We start from the raw sequence: 26,163 nt of genomic DNA on the forward strand, positions 1-26,163 counted from the left end.
TCAGAATCCTCATAGGGAGGAAGAGAATATTCATGATCAGAAGAGGAATCAGAAGAAATGGAAACCTGATCTGAAGATTCATAGTCAGTGTCTTGCCTAGGCCTCTTATCAGGAGGGGGATGGGAACCCCTGACCAAGGTAATCAAGTCTTCGGCCATTTTGAGCATCTGTTTTTTGGGCATAGAGGCCTGTCCACGTGGCTCTTGAGTTTGTTTTCTTGCTTTAGAAGGTGTTTTAGTCTTTGATGCTGAAGTCGTTTTAATGTAAAGATGTTTAGGTCTGAATACACCCTCAGAAGCCAGTACCTGCTCAGCGGCTCCGGACCCATCTGAGGGATTAGCGTCTGAGGCACCAATACCTTGAGTATCCAGTGGCATGGCTGTGACTCTAAAGTAGCGGGCGTCAGGGGCTGCGAAAGCGCATCACTGAGAACCGGAGACTGGCTTAGGAGAAGCTTCGTCGTCGGTTTTTCGCCTCGGTTGTTCTTTTTCTTTGCGTTTTTTTTGTGAACTCCGGTAGTCGGATGGCTATCCAACGACATTTCAGGATAATTAAACCAGCGTCCAAAAAGGTTTAAAGCAAAATCATACCGACGCTTAATAGTGCGTTGGTTAAATCTAGCACAAACCCGACAACCAGTAAAGTACAGTTTTGTACCTACCATAAATGTAGATGTTTGAGTGCTAATACAGCTGCAGCCATAACAGATGGGTTCTCCTGTCAGGCGGGTCCTCGGTCGGCCGAATTCCAAAGTCTAGGTCCGGCGTAGGTTGTCGTCGCTTCTTCCCTGACGTCAGTGCGACAGGGGTATAAAGGAACCAGCCAACGCCATTTTCTTCAGTTTTTCTTGCCCCAGATGTCAGGTGCCCCCAGAAGGAAGGCAATACATGAATTTGTGTAATAAAGCAATGCCATACAATCAAAATACAATAGTGCAAGCAAATACATCAAGAATGAATACCCCAATCAGGTTGCATGAGGAGGTGTTAGCCAATAGGCCTGTCCCAAGAGGGGAAGGAGGGAGGGAAACTTGGACTGCAGTTGTATTAGCACTCGAACATCTACATTTATGGTAGGTACAAAACTGTACTATGTTCATCGTGCATACAGCTGCAGTCGTAACAGATGGGTAGAATCCCAAAGCTAAGAAAGGGGTGGTAGGCACTAGGTGGAATTAGGAGGAGCCAGAATGCCCTGCAAGACTGCAGTGGCAAAGCCCGCTCTAGATTTGGAGTATAATGGAAGGTGGTAGTGCTTGGAGAAGGTATGCACAGAACTCCAAGTGGCTGCTTCCAAAATATCTTTGGTAGGAACTCCTCTGAGAAAAGCTGCAGAGGTAGCCGTGGCCCTTGTGGAGTGAGATCTGATGCCTGTAGGTACAGTTTTGCCATGAAAAGAATAGCAAAAGCGTATGCAGTGGGCTATCCATTTTGAGATTGTCTGTTTGGAAATTGGCTTTCCTTGAGCTAATATAGCATAGGACACAAAGAGTTGTTCTGATTTTCTGAAAGGCTTTGTTCTGTCCAAATAATAACGCAGTTGTCTGTGGATGTCCAAGGAATGTAGTAATCTCTCCCCTTTGTTTTGAGGATTAGGATAAAAGGTAGGCAAGTGTATAGCCTGATTCAAAGCTACCCTGGATACCACTTTTGGCATAAAGGACGGGTTGGTTCGTAAGGAAACTCTGTCCTGATGGAAGATGAGAAAAGGCTGCACAGCCATGAGAGCTTGTAGTTCCGATACCCTACGAGCTGAGGTAATAGCCAGAAGGAAAGCTGTTTTCCAGGACAAATATTGCAAATCTGATGAGGCAGCTGGCTCAAAAGGAGGCAAGGTCAGCTTTTCTAGAATGAAATTGAGATCCCAAGCAGGTATTGGTTGTTTCCTTGGGGGTTTTAGATTCTTAGCTCCTCTGAGGAACTGTCTTAAGAGGGGGTGAGAGAATAAGGGTGGATCAGTGTTGTATTCTGCAGAAATGGCTGAGGCATGGATTTTGATGGAGGAGAATCAAAGTCCACTGCTTAACAGCTCAGCTAGATACTGTAATATTTGAGGTAAATTCAGTTTTCCAGGATCCTGGCCCTTTTTCTCATTCCAGACACAAAACCGTTTCCATTTTGTGGAGTAAGCTTTTCTAGTAGATGGCCTTCTGGCCACCAAAATGACATCCTGCACCTCCTTGGAGAGTAGGGTCTGTTGTGATGCTAAGGAATCTTCCATGCAGCTAGATTGAGTGTTTTTAGCTGACTGTGAAGAGTTTTGAAGCTGTGCTGAGTCAGAAGAAGAGGCATTAGAGGCAGGGTCCATGGTGGGGAATGCGTCAGGCTCCTCAGGAGTGGGTACCAGTGTTGTCTTGGCCAGTCTGGAGCAATGAGAATCATCTTTGGTCTGTCTGCTCTGGTTTTTAATAGAACTTTGGGCAGCAGAGGAAGAGGTGGGAAGGCATAAACTGTCATTGATGTCCAACTGAAAGAGAGAGCGTCCACTCTCCAGGCCTTTGGATGAAAAATCCTTGAGCAAAATTTTGTCAATTGGTGATTTTTGTGGGAGGCAAAGAGATCTATGTCTGGCCTTCCCCATGCTTGAATTATCTCTGTAAAAACTTGAGGATGCAACTTCCATTCGTGTGGATCTGTCATATTTCTGCTTAGGTTGTCTGCCAGCGTGTTTTCCTTGCCTGGCAATACTGTGCTTGAAGTTCGATTTGTAAGTCCAAGGCCATGTTCCAAAGTGACATGTCCAGCCTGCATAAGGGGTATGAATGGATTCCTCCCTGTTTGTTTATGTACCACATTACTGTGGTGTTGTCTGTCCTTATCAATAGTTGACCTGGATGCAAAAGATCTTTGAAAGCTATAATAGCATTTATTACTGCTAGCATTTCCTTCTGATTGATGTGTAGGTGCTTTTCTTTTTGGGACCATTTGCCCTGAATGCACCGATCTGTCATGTGCGCCCCCCAGGCGTAGTCCGAGGCGTCTGTTGTGATGACTTGATTTGCTTGAGGCTTGCTGAATGGGAGACCTGTGTTTCTTTGGCATGCTTGAGCCCACCACAGAAATTCCTTTTGAAGACATGGAATCAGTGGTATTATTGTTTCCAAACTGTGGCTGTGTTGAGACCATAGGTTTTTCAGGGACCATTGAAGTTTCCTCATATGCAGCTTTGCACATGGGATTAGTAGAATGCAAGATGTCATGAATCCCAGAGCCTGCAGGATTTTCCTTGCAGTCAGCCTGGTGAAATTTGCTAGTTTTCTGAAGTATTGAGTTAGTTGCCCCTGTTTCTCTGGCGTGAGGTAGGCCATCTGGGTGTTTGTGTCCAAGTTGGCACCCAGGAAAATTATTGTTTGAGAGGGTATTCACCTCGATTTCTTTTTGTTGACTGTGTATCCCAGAGAATTCAACAACATTATTACAAAAGCCAGATGTTTCAGAAGTATGTGCTTGCTGTCCGCTTGGATCAGGCAGTCGTCCAAATATGGGTATATTTGCATCCCTTGAAGTCTGCAGTAGGCAATTACTGATGCCAGGCATTTCGTGAATACTCTGGGCGCAGTAGGTAAGCCAAAGGGCAATGCAGAGAATTGATAATGGGTTGAACCTGCAAGAAATCTGAGGCATCTTCTGCAATCTTGTCTGATTGGGACATGCAGGTATGCCTCCTTGAGGTCCAATGTTACCAGCCAAGACTCCTTGCCCAGCATGGGAAGAAGCTGCTGTAATGTGAGCATCTTGAATTTTGGCACGAGTAAAAATGTGTTTAGGATGGATAGATCCAAAATAGGTCTCTAATCTTTTCCCTTCCTTGGTACCAGGAATAGTCTGGAATAAAAACCTTGACCTTGTTGTGTAGGTACCTCTTGAATAGCTTTCATGTCCACGAGATCTGAAATTTGTTTTTGTGCCTCTGCCCTTTGATTGTGTGGCAGGTTTGGCATGCCTCTCATTTTTGGAAGGGTGTGAAAATGGAATCTGTAGCCTCTGTTTATAATGTCCAGGATCCATTTGTCTTTTGTGACAATATGCCAATTTTTCGAAAATAATGCCAGTTTTCTGCCTAAAGGTGCTGCCATTTGAGCCTTGCTTGGCATGCAAAGGGGAAAGTCATTGGGTCTGCTTTCTGAATGGCTGTGAACTATCCTCACCACCTCTTTGTGTAGGAGCTTGCCATTGTCTGCCTCTAAACGATCCTTGAGATTGCCCTCTGCCCCTCGGGCGCCTGTATCTACCTCTTTGGGGTCTGTTCATGGCTGGAAAGGACCAAATTTTGGAAGGCCAATTACTACTGAAACGTGGAGGTTGTACTTGTAGGAAATCTTTCACTGTTTGCATTGATTTAGCCTTTTCCTCCATTTTCTTTAATACCTCCTCAGCTTTAACACCAAATAATACATCTTTTTGCAGAGGGGCATCTAGTAATTTAGCTTTGACATGATCTGGTAAGGTTTGCTCTTTGAGCCAGGCATGTCTACGTATGACTGATCCTGTAACAGCAGCTTTACATGAGGCCTCTAAAGCATCAAAACCACATTGCAAGGTATGTTTACCCACTTGTTCTGCACTATGCATCAAATCCTGCAACTCCAAGTCTGGTTGTTCAGGTTGTGACATTTTGCTTCTCAACTGTGATAACAGAAACTGTTGGTACTTTAACATATGGAACTGGCAGTTTAATGCCCTCATGGTTAAGGTGGCCGAGGTGTATACCTTTTTCCCCCCACCTTTCTAAAGCTCTGGAATCTCTTTCAGAAGGTAATGGATTTTTAGCAGTGGAGGCCTTAATTCCCTTTGGGCCCTGTGAGATAATTTCTGGGTCAGCCGCATGGCTTTTGTATAGGAATTGGTGTGAGTCAGGAACCCGGTAATACCAGTCAGGCTTGACTGGGGCTGGAGGTAAAGAGTCTGGGTTAAGGCAGGCCTCCGAATGCACATCATCTAGAATGTCTAAGGACATGAGGTATAGCCAGAGGCCTGTGCTGAGGGAGCAAGAGAAATTCCCTAAGCCTTTTCTTGGAATCTGAATAATCTTGGCCATCCCAGTGGAAGTGTTCCCTTAAGGTATGCAAGGTTTCCCCAAAAGAGTAATCCTCAGGGGGGAGACAGAGGGAATGGACTCCTCTGCATCAGAATCCTCAAAAGGGGAGTATGCCTGTTCCTGGTCATCAGAATGCTCTGAAATAATGGAGGCCTGGTCCGAGGAGGGGGATTCTTCCTCCAGTCTGGGCCTTTAGTCCAGGGGGGGGTTGTGAACCCCTGATAAGAGTAATCAAATCCTCAGCCATTTTGAGCATCTGCTTTTTAGGCATGGGGCCTGGGGAAGGGCCCTGTGGAGCTTGTCTCTTAGTATGCATGGCTGCTTTAGACTTAGTGAAAGCCTTGATGGAAAAAGAAGAGGAAGGCCTGAAGACACCTTGAGAGGTGGCAGACCTGTCTAAACTCTGAGTTTCACCGCCAAGAGTGGCTTCGGTATCGGTAGTCGGGGTGTGGGCCGAAGAGCCTGCGACCTCGGGTACAGTAGACACCGCCAATGAAGTGTCGTCGGTAGTCAGGGGCTGCGTAGGTGCCTCACTGAGAACCGGACCACCTGTAGTCGGCTTTGGCGTGGTGTCGGTAGAAGCCGCGGACCTTGTATGTCGGTCCTTATCTTTGCGTCTTTTACTCAAAACTGGAGTCGGAGTATCCAACGACATAATGTAGTTAATTTTTTTGCCAAAATAGTGTTGGGTGAACTCCGCCCGACGCTTAATGGTGCGTCTGTTGAATGTAGCACAAATACGACAGGCCGAGACGTCGTGGTCTGGGCCTAAGCAAGGAATGCAGAGGGAATGAAAATCCTTATGCGGTATTTGCTTCCCACATGAAATGCAATTATTAACTTTGTCTGACATCGGTCTGAGGCAAGAAAAGTTTCCCCAACGGGGTACTTAGCTTTCAAGAAGACTTCGGTTGCAAAATATTCGTAATCTCAGGAGCTGGCCGACCGGCACTTGCGAACTGCTTCTGCTTCGGGCACCGTGAGGCAAGAAAGACTGGAGAAAATGGCGTCGGCTGGTTCTTTTATACCCCTGTCGCACTGACGTCAGGGAAGAAGCAACGACAACCGACGCCGGACCTAGACTTTGGAATTCGGCCGACCGAGGACCCGCCTGACGGCAGGAAAACCCATCTGTTATGACTGCAGCTGTATGCACGATGAACATCGTTGTGATCAGGGCCTAGGCAAGGAATACAGTAAGAATGAAAATCCTTATGAGGTATTTGCTTTCCACAAGAAATACAATTATTAGCTTTTTCTGACATCGGTCTGGAGCAAGAAAAAAGGTTTCCCCAACAGGGTACTTAGCTTTATTGAAGACTTCAGATTTGAAACTCAAACACGAAAATCTCAGGATTCGGCCGACCGGCACTTGAGAACTGTTTCTGCTTCGGGCACCGAGTGGCAAGAAAGACTGAAGAAAATGGCGTCGGTTGCTTCTTTCATACCCCTGATGACCTGACATCAGGGAAGAGGCGACAGAGGCCGACGCAGGACCCAAGACTTTGGAATTCAGGCCGGCTGAGGGCAACCTGCCAGCAGGATTACCCAAATGTAATGACTGCAACAGTGAAACACGAAGAAAATCATAACTGCCATGCGACCCAACATCCTGAGGTATTTCCTCACAGTGACCGAAGTCTGAGTGGATAGCCTTAGAAATGGATCTAGATATATAGAGCTAAATCTTTTTCCTGTGGAAGAACAGCTGTATGAAATGAAGTGTCTAGCAGACACCCCAAGAACACACAGTGTGAAGGAGTCAAAAAAGATTTTTTAATTTTTTCTTGGAACCCCAGCCTGTGTAAGAGCTCTCTCATTCAAGTGACAGATTCCTGACACTTTTGAAAAATACTCTGTAAAGGTAAGCAAGCATTGTAAATTTGGAAAATGTGGATACCCTGTAGCTTGCAATGAGCTATATCTGAAGCTTGACACTTTGTGAACACTCTTAATGCAGTGGATATTCTAAAGGTTAAGGCAGAAAACTGCTAAATGGATCTAGACACAAAGAAAAACCTTAAGAAATGCTTGAAGTTTGGATGAATAGGGATGCGATAAGTATCTTTTAAATATAGCTTTAACAGGAAACCTGGAGGAAGAAGATGTAACAGATGATGAAGTGACTTCATTATGATCTTGAGCACTATCAGTTTTAGGAAAGAAAGATCTGAAAGTGGTCTCTAAGCATTTTCTTTCTTTTGCACTAAAAGAATCCTTGAATAAAAAAACATTCCCAACCTGCTAAGGTGGAAAAAGAAGTTGTGTACCTACCATAACGTTCCATGTTAGTTGTCTTCATCTCGCCTTCTTCCTTGCTGGTTGGGATCGGAGCCGATCCTCTGCTCCGACTCGGCCATCTTCTATAGCTCGAGAGCTGTTTATTGGCTCGAGGTTACCCCTTATCTCATGATGCCTAGCGATAGCTAGCCAGATCTTGTTTGAAATAGCTAACCCCAGACATAGCTAGAGAATCAACCTGTCCAAACAAACAGGTTAAGCATACCTGTCATACTCTCTAAGTCAGTAGAGAAAACCAACCAAAGAACACTCAGCCAGTGAAACCAGAACTCCTCTCGGTCCAATAGGACAGGGGGACGGAGGGTGGGATGCAAGAAAGAAGGCGAGATGAAGACAAATAACATGGAACGTTATGGTAGGTACATAACTTCTTTATGTTAAGTTGTCTATCTCGCCTTCATTCTTGCTGGTTGGGACAGCGTCCCTAGCACCTGCAATCCTGGGTGGCTCTTTGGAACAGACTCTTCAGAACAGTGGAACCAAAGTCAGCTCTGCTCCTGGAGACCATATCTAGCTTGTAATGAGAAATAAAGGTATGAGGATTTGCCCACGTAGCAGCTGCACAGATAGAATCCATGGGCAACCTAGATTGGAAAGCTACAGAGGTGGCCAAGGCCCTAGTAGAATGACCTTTCTGTTTGATAGGCAACTCTTCGTTTCTTAATTGACAGATGAAAGTAATAGTATGAGACAACCACCTGGATAAGGTCACCTTGGAAACTGGGAGACCTTGTTTACCTAGCGCATAGGAAAGGAATAGTTGGTCCAACTTTCTTATTTCCTTAGTCCTGTGCAGGTAAAAACGCAACTGTCTATGAACGTCCAATTGGTGTAATTTGTACTCTGCCTTGTTGGTGTGGTTAGGGAAAAACACAGTAAGGTCTATAGATTGGTTTAAATTATATTCTGAGCAGACTTTAGGAAGAAAAGAAGGATTAGTCCTCAGAGCAACCATGTCCTTATCAAAAACCAAGTATGGAGGAAGAACACATAGTGCCTGAAGTTCAGAGACGTGTCTGGCTGAAGTAATAGCTACCAGAAAGAGTGTTTTCCTAGATAGAAACTTAATGGAGCAGGAAGCTGCTGGTTCAAAGGGGGGCAGAATTAATGAGGTTAGCACCAAATTAAGGTCCCAAGGAGGAGGGGGATCTCTCACTGGAGGTCTAAGGAGAGTAGTCCCTCTTAAAAAAGCTTTACATAGCTTATGAGACAATGTTTGAATTTAGTACCAATAAACGCAAGACGAACAAGGTAACCAAGTAACCACAGGAAAAGTACTGATTCCAAACGGAGATACTTCCACAGATTTTATTACTTGTAAGCACGAAATGCAATATAACAAACTGTGAACTTGCGTACAAAAACAGAAAAAGTAATAAGTGAAGCTCTTTCATCATTAGGGAATATTTTTATAATACTGATTAATATTTTTTATAATAATGATTAATATTTGACATCGTACGAAAAGTGCACATGCATTTTTATTTTTAAATGTGTAACAAATGGTTTCAGGGTTTAGAGTTGGTTATGTTAATTTAGTAGTTTATTTACTTTATTTTTAATTTTAAGATATATGTAAGTGAAATGTGAAATTTAAAGTTTTATGTTGTTTAAATGGTTGGAAAAGGTCACTGCGATTTGAACCGCTTACTACGAGAACTGACTGTGACTTGATTGGTTGAGTTACACACAGGAGTTTATTTAAACTCGCTGTGAGAGGTAACCAAATGTCTGAAGAAGTCAGGATACTATCCGGACGAAAAGCGCTTCACTTATTACTTTGTTTTCTGTTTTTGTACGCAAGTCCACAGTTCGTTATATTGCATTTCGTGCTTACAAGTAATAAAACTTGTGGAAGTATCTCCGTTTGGAATCAGTACTTTTCCTGTGGTTACAATGTTTGAATTTAACAAACCAATATGAAAGTTAGAAATAGCCGACAATTGAACCCTATTTGTAGCAGAAGCGGATCCGGAATGAAAAAGTTGTGCTAGGAATTCCAGAATTTCGTGGACTGGGGCAGAAAAGGGATCTATGTCCCTAGCCTCTGCCCAACAAGAAAAATGTTTCCATTTACTAGCATAAGTTTTTCTAGTTGTGGACTTGTGAAAGGAGACAATAATTTCACGTACAGCTGGGGAAATGCTGGGAAGCCTGGCTAAGGTTGGAAGTGGAGCAACCAAGCTGTGAGCTGGAGTGTTTGGAGGGATTGATGCAACCCACCTGATTGATGAATCAGTAGGTCTGGAATCGGATCCAGAGTCCAGGGCTGATCGAGAAGTTAATGGTGCAGGAATGGAAACCATATCCGTCAAGGCCAGTAGGGGGCAATGAGGATCATTTTGCAGCCCAACGATATTGCTTTCTGTATGAGTTTTGAAATCAGGGGAAACGGAGGAAAGGCATAAAGAAGTCCCTGAGGTCAATCATGGACTAGAGCGTCTCTGGGTGTGTGACCTGGAAGCGGAAGAAGGGAGAAGTAGTTGCTGCATTTGCTGTTGAAGGGGGTGGCAAAAAGATCGCAGCAAGGCTGTCCCTATTTGCGGAAGATAAGATCTGCAACTTCCTGATTCAGACACCACTTGTGAGGCATGAGAATAGCGCTGCTGAGCCTGTCCGCTATGACGTTGGACCTCCCAGGAATGTGGGTCGCAATCAGAAAATGGTGGGAGGAAATCGCCCACTGCCAGAGTCTGAGAGCTTCTCGACATAGGGGGTAGGACCTGGTTCCACCCTGCTTGTTGATGTACCACACCACTGACATGTTGTCTGTTTGAATTGCAATGGTCCCAGAAGGAAGAGAGTCTTGAAGGGCTTGCAACGCTAGGAGCACGGCTCTCATCTCTAGGACATTTATATGCAGATGGTACTCGTGAGGCTGCAAAGTGTCTTGGACTGTCCTGTCCTGATAATGCCCCCCCACCCTATCAGGGAGGTGTCTGTGGTCACTGTGGCAACCGGAGGGGGCTGAATGAAGGGTCTGCCCTGAGTCACTAGTGGGGAGACCATCCACCAGGAAAGGTGCCTTTTGCATGCCTCTGTAATCATGATCATGCGAGACATGGGCAGCTGTTGCAAAGACCACTGTGTGAACAGAAGCCACTGAAGGATCCTCATATGAAAACGGGCCAGTGGAAATAGAAGAATTGCCGCTGCCATGGAACCCAGAGTTTAAAGGACGAACCTGACTTGGATTCTTTTGCTCTGCATTAGAATTTGTACTTGCTGGCGAATTGTAGGCATCCTTTCTGGCGGTAGCCTTGCGGACATGTTCCTTGTATCCAAGTCTGCTCCTATATAGGTGATAGATTGACAGGGCAACAAGGCAGATTTTTCGAAGTTTACTGTAATGCCTAGCTGAGGGCAGATTGTGATTGTGTAGTCCCTGGCTTGCAGAAGTTGATGCCTGGTAGTAGCAGTGAGGAGCCAGTCATCTAGATATGGAAACACCTGGAATCCTAGACGTCTCAGGTGAGCCGTGACCACTGCCATACATTTGGTGAACACCCTGGGGACTGTGGTGAGACCAAAGGGCAGAGCTCTGAACTGGTAATGACTGGCTCCCAGCCAGAAGCGAAGAAATCTCCTGGAGCGCCTGTCCATTTTGATATGGTAGTACGCATCCTGAAGATCTATCGAGCACATCCAATTGTCCTGACCCAGAAAGGGTAGAATGGACTGTAGCGTGACCATCCGAAACTTTGTTCTATGAACAGACCTGTTTAGTCTGCTGAGATCCAGAATCGGTCTCCAGTCCCCTGTCTTTTTTGGTACCAAAAAGAATCTTGAGTAAGTTCCGGATCCGTGCTGGTCTGCCGGGACTTCCTGGATGACTCTTTTTTTCTAGCAGTTTTGAAACTTCTATTACTGCTTGGTCCCTCAGATTGGGTGGAACATCTGGAAGGGATTTTCTTGACGGTAAGGGGGGTTTGACAGAAGGGAATTTTGTAACCTCCGGATATAATGGACCGTTACCCATCTGTCTTGCGTTAAATTTTGCCAGGCTTTTGGGTACAGTGAAAGTCTTCCCCTGACTGCCTCCAGAGGAGGGCAGTTGGGCAACCCTTCAGGGATGCTGAAAGGGCTTATCAGCGAAAGATTCTCTGTTGCCCTGGTTCTGTGGACTCCCTCTGCCACGAGGGCGGCGTCTGTTATCGTTTCCCCCTCTGCCCCTGGAGGAAAAATCGCTGCGTGTCAGGCGTGGCTCCCTGGGATTTTCAGAACCACATTTTACCACTCTTCTGACCCTTGGGGTATGGTCTAGAAGGAGTGGAAAAACGGACTCCCACGGCAGAGAGAGTCTTGCCTTCCTGCTCACACCTAGTCAAAGTGCCTTTCACCTGTGGTCCAAAAAGAAAGGAACCGTCAAAGGGGGTGTTGGTGAATGACGCTCTAAAGGGTTCCACAAAATTACACAGCCGCATCCATGTATGCCTCCTAAGGGCCATACCCGTACCTGCGGCTCTACTCGCACCATCGGCTGCATAAGAAAGGAGCCTCATGGAGGAGGTGACTACAGAATTAAGCGTCGCCAGCAAGGAAGCTACTTTAGCTTGAGCCCCCTCAGCTGATGGATCTTGAAGGGTATCTCAGAGCTCTTTAAGGAGATCCCTCTAAAGCCGGGTAAAATGGCATAAGTAGTTCAGTGATCTCATAGAAAAGGTTGCTGAAGCAAACATTCGCTTCCCATATCTGTCCATGGTTCTAGACTCCTTGTTAGGAGGATGGACAGAAGAAGAGGTCTCCGCTAATTCTTTTTTGGTGGTTGCTGCTACCACCATGGCATCAAGAACACCTTTGGTAAGGAACTGCTTATCATGGGGTGCTGTGATGAACTTGCCAGGTCTCCTGGAAGTTGGTTCCACTGTATCCGGAGCTGACCAAGCCTTTCGAGCCACCACTGACATAAGTGGATCGAAAGGCGGAGAAACCCAGGAGGTGGAAGGTCGGGAACCAAACGCATCCAGAAATACAGACTCATCCTCGGTAGGGGCTAGGGGATTCCAGTTCCCCCTCTGCTTAAGCATTTCTAGGATGTCTGAGAAGGAAACATCTTCAGAGGGGGATCTCGGGGACCCTTCCAAATCATCTAAGTCGGTATCAGAAGTGACAGACTCAGGGGAGTCTATGTGCTTCCTCTTGCACTTCTTACGAGGGGGCTCCTCTGAATGATCAGGAGAGTCCTCGGAAGAAGAGGAAATACCCAATGGGGTGCCCTGGAGCGCCGGTTCCCCACGCTTGGGGTCTGGAGGAGGAGCAGAGGTTGGCACAGGCACTATAGGGGACGGAACCGGTGAGGCCGATAGTGGAGCTGACTCAGTGGCCAGCACACTCCTCATGACATCGAAGGCGTCCCTGCCACAATGTAGAGAAGGCTCCGGTTCAGAGGAAATCGGAATCCTTCTCTGCACCGAGGGAGACGGCTCCGAGGCCGATGTAGGAGCTGAGCTCACCTGTGCCAAAGCTCAGAGGGAGAACGGGGTCGGACAAGGGTCCGATGCCACTCGCCACCTCGGAGCAGACAAGGAAGCCCCGGCGCCCAGATCCCTCGACGGATGGCACCATCGAGGGGATTGGAGTAGACGACGGAACCAAAGGAGATAGAGTTATCGAAGTGACGGTTCCACTTCTCGAACCCCAACGAACTCCGGCTCCGAACTCAATGGAGTCGGAGGAGGAACATCGACAGAAGTGGACGGAGCCGGCACCTGTTGAGCAGGGCTGGACATCTTGGCAAGTGCCTGCGACTTTAGCAACCTACTGACCACTCTCTCCACATCATGATCAGACAGCCTAGCGGAGTGAGAAGATCTGTGACTGCACTCGCTCTGAAGCAGGAGAGACAGAGGAGCCGAATGCATCGATTCCAAAGTAGGGGACCTCAGCCTCTTGTGGCTCCGAAGTTTTTGATGGAGCCGACAGGGAGATAGTGTTATCGGTGCCAGCCGGAACCGAAGTAGCAGGTAAAGTCTGAACCAAGGACGGCTCTGAACTTGGAGCCGATGGCTTGGTTGATTTAGGGGATTTCAAAGGCTGAGAGGTCTTGGCCGGTGAATCCTGGGGCTTTAAAAGACCCCTAAGAATAAGCTTATTCTTACGCTCCTGCAGAACTCTTGGACTAAATGCATGGCAGATAGAACAAGAGTCCTGCAGGTGCACAGCGCCTAAACAATAGATGCAAGAAGTGTGTCAGGGACATTTTCTGACAGCACGAGTCACACTTCTTGAACCCAGACACTTTGGATTCTTTTGACATCCTGTAACAAGAAATACAACAATAGCTAACAAAGCAAAATACATTCTACACAAAAACACACTATACTACAGACTAAAGCTAAAGTTTTTTTTTTAGATAGGAAAGCATCTAACTTAAACGGCTAACCTATAAAGAAGGTAGCAGGAAAGCCTCTAACCTAAACGGCTAACCTGACAAGAAAAGGATAAGGAGGGGGGAGGGGGAGAACTCTCTAAATTAAACGAGTTCTACAATGGAAGGGAAGGAAGCTACAAATACACACTAGCTAACACAACAAAAATAAGACTAAAAGTTAACAATAACCCCTAGTAAAAGGACTATTTCTAGTAACAAAGTTCTTTAAAGAAACTTTATACGAACCTGAGCCAGAAAAATGACACCTTGCAGCTGAAGCGGCAAACGAGATCTGGGTAGCTATCTCTAGGCATCATGGGATAAGGGGGTAGCCTCGAGCTAGTAAACAGCTCTCGAGCTATAGAAGATGGCCAAGTCGGAGCACAGGTTCGGCTCCGATCCCAATCAGCAAGAACGAAGGTGAGATAGACAACTTAACATCTGATTTTACCACTCCCTGGAATAGCATGTGTTGAAAAAAAGGGGAAAACAAAGAAGTCTGGACTGCAGGATGCGAAATTACTCCCTGGAAAGGACGGCCTTCCTCCCACTGCCATCAGTAACATTGACAAATGATCTTCAGAACCGATTTGTCTGAAATTATCTGTAGCTGAAGAGAAATGTGGAGTGGGGATTTACACATTCTGGAAGGGAAAGTGGTCCCTTGAATAGTCATTCTGGCTTGCTGTGCTGTCACTGGTTTTGGAGGTTTCATGAATTTTGTGGAACCCTTGCCATTTCTTCTTATACATCTGTTTACCTCTATATTGTTAAGACTTTTATTCTTTGCCTAAACTGGAAGAGGGGTTAGAGAATCTCTTAGAAAATTTGGAAAAGGAGGCCTTAAGAATCTTGAGAGATTTCCTGTATCAACTTACTACTTTCATCACACTTTTTGATGACTTCTGCAGCGGGGGAACCAAAAACCAAATCTCTATCCAAAAGAGCATTTAAAATCTATTTTTTTTACATCATCTGTAAGGTTCTGAGTACACAGTCAGGCAAACCTCCACAAAAAGGTCCAAGTCTATGACCACTGGTGCAAAATATCAGCTGAGTCACACACACTGTAAACAATGACTAATGACTTGTGAAACTTGAACACACTAGTTTAAAGAAGATTCTTCCACACAAGAAGAAACTGCAGAGAAAACATTCCTCATACTTTCACAATTGATCAGAATAAACTAACAAAATCCTGACAATTCAAAAGTCTGAAAAACAAAGTTACTAAAGCATTTGCTTTTTTCCCATACTTGTCAATAATCTTCCAAACCTTATAAACACAAAAGCAGCCAGGCAGAAGGAAAATACCTGCAATCAAACAAAAGAATCATGCCAACCACAGTAGCACAGATTCAGCCAAATAAGAGGACAACCAATGCATTATCAAATATTTATTTAAAATAGTTGAATGCTTTCGTCCTAAACCAAGACTTCATCAGAACTAAATGAAATAAAATATTCTGTCCTACATTTATATAATAGAATCATGTGATACTCACTAATTAATTCAGTTCAATAATCTAATCAGTTAATCAGGAAAAAGAAAAAATGCATTCTTAAAGGTACAGCTATCAATTTTTTTAAATCTTGCTTAAAGCACATGAAATAAATAAATATATATAAACAAAAATACATTAACATTTAAAAATTCATGAAGTATAAATATAGAAATATAAATTCAAACTCAATAAACAAATCAATGGCCAGAAAACATTATGCATATCAAAACAAACTTAAAAGTGCTGAAAATACATAAAAAAATATATAGAGAACAATTTTGTTAAAATTTATGAATATGTTCACCAAATATAAAAATCTTCTATTAAAGTTTAGCTGTTCTTATCTTAAGCACACTGCTTATCGAAATGTTATTCGAACCAGGTGGGATTGTCCACATTCAACCTAAGTTGCCACTGCAGTTGTCTAAATTAGATTAATGTTTCCCACAGGCTCCTATGTGGACTTGCTAAAATTTGTTCCAGTACTGCAAATTTAAAATTCCTACAACCTGGGCAAGTAATAAAGTGCTTGTACAACATATTACTTTCCTCAATTAATGTCATTATAATGTTCATAAATATGTTTGGCCAATATTTGTTTAATTTTGTCCCCATAAAAGGCATCACAATCACACAGGCTAATGTATACCACCCCCTTAGATGTACAATCAAAGCCTTTCGGCAAGTTAATAATGACACACAAAAGGTCATACACATCTGCTCATCAGAAGATAATTAACTCCAAAGTGACAGCATGGAACATCTCTTAAACTGCAACTGGAATCATCTGACAGAATTCAAGACTCAGAATTGCACCATTTGTTGCTGTGGCCGAAAACAAGTGGTTCTTGGGTTTCTTCAAGAAGTCTTACTTTCACAAAAAATGAGCAACCTTCTCTCTTTCATGCCTACTTTATCACACTTTGAGAACTCACCTTTGGCATGAATGACCCAAGAATGGCAGAGATTAAGCAGAAGATAAAAAATGGAAACTACACTTACCAGCTTACTCAAGTTTACTCTTAGTCAGGAAATTAAGGCAGCTTCACTCTCCCATGTTTTGCAAATAAATTAAAAGCCTGCAGTGTACAGGAAGTTATTGAAAGGAAAAATCTCAAAGCAAAAAGGCATTTAAAGATCTGTCTGCTGCATAAATATTCATTAGTAATACATTTAAAATGGAACACAAAAAATATAAAACAGATAAAGAAAAAAAAAGAGAAGAATTCACAATGTGAATTAAGTGACAAACCTCTCATACCTGCACAAGAAAAAACCTTAAGTACAATTAATGACCCTTTGCACACACAGAAAAGTAAGGTGTAGAATGATGCGAGCAATGCACCGGCATCTGAAAGATACACTGCTGAGCAACTGGAAGCCACTGACAGATGCTCAGTGTGTCCATTACTATTCAGATGTGTTGCAACAGCTTCTATTTGCTAGTTTTAAATTCCATTTCTTGTGTGACAGTAAAAATATCAAGCAAAACCCCTTTGGGGAAAATTGTTCTACTATTCAATCATACAACAAATTAAATTCTTGGGTTCAACTTGAAGATCTGAAGTTATAGACTAGTTCAACAATTTAAGTATCCTACCCAACAACATTTTAAGGGTGGCATATGCAACCACTGCTCTGCTGCAGTTAAACATTTCATCTAACAGTTAGCTTTTCAGCCTTTTTTTCACTCCGGACTATTTCCCCTCCAAAAGACAGGCTTTATAGTAGAACACAGACATGGTTCATTTACAAAAAAAACAATAGTTTAATGCTTTTGTGTTTTACATGTACCTACTACCTCACCTTATCTTTTAGATCCTTTTCTTCTATAGACTGAACATATTTAATCGTCCGATGGATGACAGGATCCAGCATAGACTATGGAAAAGAGTATAAACAAAATGGTCATACTAAGCTAGCAAAAAAAGGCAAATACAGAAATACATACATTTTCATACACAACTGCAAAAATGATAGCTCAGAAGACTTTCTTCTCTTCAGAGAGAGAGAGAATCTATAACAATAATGAAGACAAGCAGAATAGAACTGATAAATGTTATGTAATTTCATAACAGGCTAAAAGTAAATGCTTCTCACCAGCAGCAATCTTACTGTGGTTCACATCTGCCACCATAACATACCTGCAAAAGCCAACATCTTGGGTATATGGATGCAAGAACAGTTGACTATAAGCACCTAAATGGTACTCTCCTAACATTTAAAAACTACACACACCAGTCTTTCCACTGCTTATTGCCAAAGCCCTAATATCAGGCACTCTTGCCTTTGACTGACAGACTTACTTTCTTCATATTGGCAAGGAGATGAAGCGTTCATCTAACCAGTTTCATTTTCTCTGAACTCCAGTATCTAAGACCTCCCTCCACCAAGAAATAAGGGTACTTGACAAGTGCAGATCATGACAGTACCTATAAGGTCCCAAAAGATGAGGAGATGCGACTACACTAATGTGCAGTACATGATGACGATCTCTTTCTGTTCCCATGTCTACACAATCTTCCTCACAGCTTTATGCAGGTTTTGAACAGTTAGAGAATAAGAAAGTGTACAGAATCCTACTTAGAAAAAAAAATCTAAGAACTGTTCTAAACTGACAAAAGAACTAATGAATGCATAAAATGTGCGCAAATGGGAACTTCTGGTATGGTGTCAAGACAGAACTCAGTGTGCTCTCCTGCAACACAAGTTCTTAGTATTAATAAATCAGAAACCACCTTGACAGATGTTACCCAGAGGTGCCTAGTAAGAACAGATATAAAGATATACTTTTTCCTGTGGAAGAAATTCTCATTTAACTTGCGTACCTAGGAGAAACCCCAGGAAAACCATTCCAGCTAACAGTCAGCAGCCTATCTGGCAGAGCTTCCTGAGTTAGGGGTCTTCCATGACAAGCAAGTCTTTTTTCCTTCCTTTTGACAGACAACACAGTGAGGGTGATGATTTAAATACAGCAAATCCACAAAAGAACAGTGGGGAGATGGCAGAAAATCCTCATGATGCAGTCAAAAGTATGAAGGACATGGGCAGTAAACTTGATAAACCATACACAGACGTACTGAAAATTGGCAGCATTTTCTTAGATTACATTAAAAATGAACAAAAAATTCAGAAAGAATGAATTAACATTAAGTGTCTACTCTAATAAAAATTACTACAATAAGGTAGTCCAAAAAGGAAAAGTACAGTTGTGTACACTTACCATAAGGTCCCAAAAGAGTGTATTCACTGTTGCAGTCATTACATCTGGGTAATCTGCTGGCAGGTTGCCCACTGTCTGCCTGAATTCCAAAGTCTTGGGTCCTGCATCGGTTGCTGTCTTGTCTTCCATGACGTCAGGTCATCAGGGGTATAAAACATGCAGCGCATGCCATTTTCTTTAGTTTTTCTTGCCCCCGATGTCAGGTGCCCCCAAAAAGGTAGCAATATTTTATACAGATAGATATATAAATACATGCAGCAATATAAACTTTACCTTCATCTACAAGCAAATACACCACATAGGTTGCAGAAGACCGTGAAGGAAAGATAAACTTCAGAATGACAGGGGGATGGCAGGAGGGTAACCTGCACTGCAACAGTGAATACACCCGAACATCTACATTTATGGTAACTGTACTATGTTCTTCGTGTTTCACTGTTGCAGTCATTATATTTGGGTAGAAATCCAAAGCTATGGTTGGGAGGCTGGAGCTAAACAGCATTAGGTGCGGCTATAAGGCCCTGCAACACTGCAGTGGCAAAGCCTGCCCTGGACTTAGAGTAGAGAGGCAGATGGTAATGCTTTGTAATGGGGTGAACAGAACTCCAAGTAGCAGCCTCTAGAATGTCTTTGGTTGGTACTCCTCTGAGAAAGGTTGCTGAAGTAGCTGCAGCTCTGGTGGAATGAGACCTAATGCCCTTGGGCACAGGTTTACCATGGTGTAAGTAGCAGAAACAGATGAAGTGGCTTATCCACTTTGAAACTGTCTGCTTTGAAATAGCCTTTCCTACTGATCCTGCAGCATATGACACTAGTAATTGCTCAGTTTTTCTTAGAGCTGTAGTCCTGCTCAAGTAGAATCCTAGCTGTGTACATCCAAGGAATGCAGAATTCTCTCCCCTTTGTTCTGCGGATTTGGATAAAAAGTTAGCAGATGAATTGTTTGGTTAAGAGCCACACTGGGAACCACCTTAGGCATAAAAGTAGGATTTGTCCTCAGAGACACCCTGTCCGGGTAAAATATGATAAAAGGCTCTACAGCAATGAGGGCCTGTAGATCTGAAACTCTTCTTGTTGAAGTAATTGCTAGTAGCAAAGCGGTCTTCCATGATAAGAACTTTATATCAGCAGTAGCAGCTGGTTCAAATGGAGGCAGGGTGAGCTTTTCCAACACATAATTGAGGTCCCATGCAGGTAATGGTGATCTTCTAGGGGGTCTTAAATTTTGGGCTCCTCTAAGATACTGCTTTAGTAAAGGATGAGAAAAGATTGGTGGCTCTGTGTTGTAATGAGCCGAAATGGCAGAGGCATGGATTTTGATTGATGAGAAAGATAGGCCTTTGTCAAGCATCTCAGTTAATTATTGTAATATCTGAGGAATATTTGGTTCTGCTGTATCAGTTCCTTGTGCTTGATTCAAAGCACAGAATCTTTTCCACTTGTCAGCATAAGATTTTCTAGTACTAGGCCTTCTGGCCTCCAAAATGACATCCGTCACAGCTTTACTGAGAGGTGTTGTTTGTATAATTACATGATTAGCCATGCTGCCAGGTTTAGAGTCTGTCATTGATTGTGCAGGATCCGATTGTTTTGCTGGGACAGTAGTTGTGGTCTTTGAGGCAAGGTCCATGCTGGGTATTGAGACAAATTCCTTAGGATTGGGTACCAGTATTGGCAGGGCCAGTCCGAGGCAATTAATATCATCTTTGGCATCTCTTGTCTGACTTTTAGGAGGACCTTGGGTAAAAGAGGCAGAGGAGGGAAAGGTGTAAACTGATAGGTTTTTCCAACTGAAGGATAGGGTTTCCACTTGTGAGGATCCATAAGGTTTCTGCTTAAATAGTCTGTCAGAGTGTTTTGTTTTCCTGGCAGGAATTGGGCTTGAAGATGTATTTGGTAGGTCAAAGCCATGTCCCACAGTGCCATGGCTAATCTGCAAAGGGGGTATGTGTGTGCCCCCTTGCTTGTTTATATACCACATGACTGTGGTGTTGTCCATCTTTATCAGTAGTTGTCCTGGATGAAGTAAGTCCTTGAAGGCTGTTAGGGCATTTTGAACAGCTAGCATCTCTTTCTGGTTGATATGTAGATGCATTTGTTTTGGTGCCCATATGCCCTGAATGCATCTTCCTGCCATGTGGGCCCCCCAGGCATAATCTGATGCGTCTGCTGTTAAGTTTGGCTGGCAGGGGGTAGAGTGAAGGGCCGTCCCATGTTTTGGTGACAGGCCTTTGCCCACCATAGTAACTCCTGTTGCAGGCAGGGAATGAGAGGAATTGTTGTTTCCAGACTGTGTGAATGTTGACTCCATAAACTTTTTAGATACCACTAAAGTTTCCTCATTTGCATATGGAATTAGTAGGATGCAGGATGCCATGAAGCCCAGAGCCTGCAGAATTTGTCTTGCAGAAGACTGGGTTTTTGTTGCCCTCAGTTTGAAGTGAGTAGTCAGCTGCCTTTGCTTGTCTGGCGTAAGGTAAGCCATCTGGGCAGGTGTATTCAAGCTTGCACCCAGGAATGTTATCTTTTGAGAGGGTACCAGTTGTGATTTCTTTTTGTTTACTGTGTACCCTAGGCATGTTAGAAGCCTTTTCACAAATGCCAGGTGTCGAAGAAGAGTGTCCTTGTTCTCTGCCTGAATGAGACAGTCGTCCAAGTAAGGATATATTTGTATACTTCTTTGTCTGCAAAATGCAATTACTGGTACCAGGCACTTTGTAAAGACCCACGGCGCAGTAGATAAGCCAAAGGGCAGTGCAGAGAATTGCTAATGCATTAAGACAGCCTTGAATCTGAGGTATCTTCTGCACTATTGTCTTATTGGGACATGCAGGTATGCCTCTTTTAGGTCTAATGTCACCAACCAAGCATTCTTGCCCAACATGGGCAGAAGCTGCTGCAAAGTCAGCATTTTGAATTTTGGAATGTCCAGGTATGTGTTCAAAATTGATAAATCCAGTATTGGCCGCCAGGCCTTATACTTTCTGGGTACCAAGAACAGTCGAGTAAAAACCTTGTCCTTTTTCCTGTTCTGGTACTGGTTGAATGGCCTCCATATCCATGAGGGACGCAACCTGTTTCTGTGCCTCTGCCCATTGGTTTGTGGGCTGATCTGGCCAACAGTTTGCCATTGGCAAAGTGTGGAAATGGAATATGTATCCCTGTGATACTATGTTTAATACCCACTTGTCCTGGGTTATTAACTGCCAATTTTGAGCAAAACGTGCTAATTTTCCCCCTAAGGGTGCTGTCAAAAGATAAGTGCTTGGTGTAGGCAGAGGGTAGTCATTGGGACTGTTTTCTGTAGGTTTGCGCTTTATCTTCCCCTGATTTGGAGGTAGATGCGCCCCATTGCTTTGACCTGTATGAATCTTGCGCCTGGTATCCGGAACCCTTTGGGCATCTTGATTTGCCCCTTTGAGCTCTGTCTGACACAGGAAAGGACCAATTTTTTGTAGGCCAGTGTCTACTGAATCTTGGTGGCTGCATTTGTAAGAAGTCTTTAACAGTTTGCATAGACTTAGCTTTGTCTTCCATTTTCTTTAAAACCTCTTCTGCCTTAATACCAAACAGAGAATCATGCTTGTAAAGGTGCATCTAGCAACTTAGCTTTAACATGATCAGGCAAATTTTGTTCCTTTAACCAGGCATGCCTCCTAATCACAGATCCAGTAACTGCTGCCCTACAGGAGGCCTCTAAGGAATCAAAACCACATTGCAAAGTATGCTTTCCAACTTGTTCAGCTGCATGCAATAATTCCTGCAATTCTTTATTTTCTGCACATTCTGAAATCAATATCATTTTCTGTTTCAGCAATCCCATAACATGTTGTTGGTACTTAAGCATATGAAATGGACAGTTTAATGCCCTGACTGCCAAGGTTGCAGATGTATAAACCTTTTTTCCCCATCTGTCTAGTGCCCTTGAATCTCTGTCAGAGGGGGTAGGATTTTTTGCTTTTGAGGCCTTAACTCCCTTTGGACCCTGTGAAATAGTTTCAGGATCAGGATCAGCAGCAGGGTTTCTAAATAAAAATGTATGCGAGTCAGAGACCCTGTAATATCTGTCAGGCTTACTGGGAGCCGGAGGCAAGGATTCAGGGGTCTCCGAAAACACATCATCCACAATGTCTAAAACAGGGGGAATGGCTAAAGGCTTGTGCTGAGGGAGAAGAAGGAAATCCCTGAGCCTCTTTTTTGATTCTGAGAAGTCTTGACTCTCCCAGTGAAAATGCTCCCTCAAAGTATGCAAGGTTTCTCCAAATGAATAATCCTCTGGAGGGGATGCAGATGGAATAGACTCCTCAGCATCAAAATCCTCATAGGGAGGTATAGATAATTCCTCATCAGAAGAGGAATCAGAAGAAATAGAAACCTGATCTGAAGATTCATAATCAGTGTCTTGCCTAGGCCTCTTATCTGGAGGGGGATGGGTACCCCTGATCAAGGTAATAAGGTCTTCAGCCAGTCTGATAATCTGTTTTTTAGTCATAGAGGCCTGTGCACGTGGCTCATGCGTCAGTTTTTTAGTTTTGGAAATTGCCTTTGTCTTTGGTTTTGCAGCTGTCGTCGGTTTGATATATAACTGTTGAGGTCTGAATACACCCTCAGAAGCCGGTGTCTGCTCAGCGGCTCCGGACCCATCCGAGGGAGATACATCCGTCGGTCCAATACCCTGAGTATCTTGCGGCATGCCTGACTCCACATGGGTGTCGGTAGAGGCCTGCGACTCAAAAAACATCTCACTGAGTACCGGCGACTGGCTTAGGGGAAGCTTTGTCATCGGTTTTGGATCGCAACTGCCTTTCTCTGTCCTTTTCTTTGCGTTTTTTATGTACTCCGGTAGTTGGATTGCTATCCAACGACATTTCAGGGTAGTTAAATCTGTTTCCAAAATACTTTGATGCAAAAATATACAGACACTTAATAGTGCGTTGGTTAAATCTAGCACAAAACAGACAGCCAGGCAAGTTGTGATCAGGGCCTAGGCAATGATACAGTATAAATGAAAATCCTTATGAGGTATTTGCTTCCCACAAGTAATACAATTATTAACTTTTTCTGACATCGGTAAAAAGCAAGAAAAAAAAAGTTTCCCCAATGGGGTACTTAGCTTTAGTGAAGACTTCGGTTCTGAAACTCAAACTCAGATATTTCAGTAGTCGGCCGACCAGCACTTGCAAAATGCTTCTGCTTTGAGCACCACGCGGCCAGAAAGACTGAAGAAAGTGGCGTCGGCTGCATGTTTTATACCCCTGATGACCTGACATCATGGAAGAAAAGACAACAACCGACGCAGGACCCAAGACTTTGGAATTCAGGCCGACTGAGGGCAACCTGTCAGCAGATTACCCAATTGTAATGACTGCAACAATGAAACACTAAGAACATCAGGATATAGTAATACTTCAGGAATCACACACAACTCCTGAGAAGAATAACAGACTGATAAAAACTGAGGGGAAACAGATACTATTCAAGGCCAATAGAAGGTCATAAGAGGTGAGTGCTACCACCAATACAAAGCAAAATTGGATGTAGAAAGTGAAAAGATTAGGACTGACAGGAAAGGGTGATACATCTTGGCAAGAGAATACTCTCTGGAAAGAAGGTAGACTACTGGAAATGTTTATATACCAATACAAACTGGCGTGGAAATGTTAAGACATACAGTTCAAAAGGAAGCAAAGTTCCATAAAGGAAAACTAATAATGGGAGGGGTACTGGAGTATGCTACCAGATACAGAAGATTTTGATGGGGTCCCCAAGCAAAGAGGGACACAGCATAGGGTAAGGGGTACAACTACAAGGGGACCGAGGGGAAAAAAAAAGTTCTGTACTCACCATAACGGTCCATCTGAGTTATTGCTCTTCATTTGTCTTCAACCTGTGGGACATGGATCTGGGACAGAACCGACTCTGCCGCATTTCTCCAGCAGCGGATCTGAGCTTCAAACTCCTCCCCTACCAATGATGCCCCTGTCTCCTGCCTCCCTTCAGATCGAGTTTGCTGCCCACCATAGCAATCCAACCTGACACAATGCCTTACTCCTTGGTACAATAACCCAGATAGCATCATAAGGAATGACCATTTATGCCAAAGTTAAGGGCCACGTCTTTTCCAGCCAGACCACCACATAGCCCATATAAGGCAGGGGAAAGAAGGGAGGGATGGTTGGAGACAAATGAAGAGCAACAACTATGACAGAACGTTATGGTGAGTACATAACTTCTTTATCTGAAGTTGTTTTTATTTGCTCTTCAATCCTATCATGAGAACTGGAGCAACCAATCGGTGAGCTTCAACCTAGCCAGATCAGAATGTGGACTCAGATCCGAAACTGGATCGAACTTCCAGGAAGGAGTCACTACATGAGATCAGAGAGAAGGGAACCATACTTGGTGAGGCCAGAATGGGGGGCAAGGAGGATAACTTGGCTCCCAAGCTGTTGTGCTTTCTGAATGAGTTTTGGGATCAGGGGAAGTGGGGGATAAGCAAAGAGAAGATCGGAGATCCAAGCACGAACTAAAATGTCTCTGGGGACTCCCTTCAGAGCGAAGAACTCGCTGCACTTCGCAGTTGAAGAAAAAGTGAAGAGATCGTAGCAAGGCTGACCCCACTTTAGAAAGATCTATTTCACTACTGAAGGAGTCAGAGACCACTCAGAAGGCATCAGGATAGACCTCCTGAGCCTGTCCGTTGTACTTCCTCGGAATATGTGTTGCCACCAGAAAATGGCCGGTGGAGATAAACCACTCACACAATCTCATGGCTTCATGGCAAAGGGGATTAGACCTGGTTCCCCACTGTTTGGTTATATACCAGACTACTGACAAATTTTCTGTCTGAATGGCAATCGTCCCTAAGGGAAGATGGGCATGAAGAGCTTGCAACGCCAATAGCACCACCCTCATCTCCAGGAAGTTGATATGCAACTGGGTCTCCAGGGAAGACCACGTGCTTTGAACTGTCCTTCCCAAGCAATGCTCCCCCATCAGAGTAGGGAGACATCTGTGGTCACCGTGGTCAGAGGGGAGGGAAGAATAAACGGGAAACCGTGAATAAGTTCTGGGGACTGAATCCACCAGAGAAGAGAATAGTACAGTTTTGTACCTACCATAAATGTAGATGTTCGAGTGTTCACACTGCTGCAGTCATCACACTTGGGTTATCCTGCCGTCAGGCGGTCCCACAGTCGGCCACAGTTCCAAAGTCTTGGTCCGGAGTCAGTTGCTGTCGCTTCTTCCCTGACGTCAGTGCGCCAGGGGTATATAAGAGGCATCCAATGCCATTTTCTTCAGTTTTTCTTGCCCCAGATGTCAGGTGCCCCCCCCCCCCCCAGTAGGTGGGCAATACATATTGCCAATGAAACATGTAAAGAAAATACAAAGAATACCTTCAGTTACAAGCAAATACACCACAAAGGTTGTATCAGACAGAAAGTTTTAGAAAAGTTCATCTAGTTCAGAGGGAATGGAGGGAGGGTAACCTGGACTGCAGCAGTGTGAACACTCGAACATCTACATTTATGGTAGGTACAAAACTGTACTATGTTCATCGTGTTACACTGCTGCAGTCATCACACTTGGGTTGAATCCCAAAGCTAAGGATGGGTGGTGGAGTTAAACAGGGTTTGGAGAAGCTAGTAGGCCCTGCAGAACTGCAGTGGCAAAGCCAGTTCTAGTCTTAGAGTATAGAGGTAAGTGATGGTGTTTGGTGAAGGTGT

The 26,163-nt window shown here is 44.0% G+C and overlaps 1 protein-coding gene across 1 annotated transcript in view; it reads right to left on the reverse strand.

The window, feature by feature from the left end:
* The window catches only part of USP24 (ubiquitin specific peptidase 24), a 4,679,666-nt gene that overhangs the window by 3,968,472 nt on the left and 685,031 nt on the right, over positions 1-26,163 (reverse strand). The window contains exon 9 of the mRNA XM_044085508.1: positions 17,020-17,094. Coding sequence (XP_043941443.1) covers positions 17,020-17,094 — 75 coding nt within the window. The remainder of the gene's footprint in view (positions 1-17,019; positions 17,095-26,163) is intronic.

The sequence above is a fragment of the Protopterus annectens genome, chromosome 10.part0, assembly GCF_019279795.1.
Source record: "Protopterus annectens isolate FY-2018-M chromosome 10.part0, PAN1.0, whole genome shotgun sequence".
NCBI classification, from domain to species: domain Eukaryota; kingdom Metazoa; phylum Chordata; order Ceratodontiformes; family Protopteridae; genus Protopterus; species Protopterus annectens.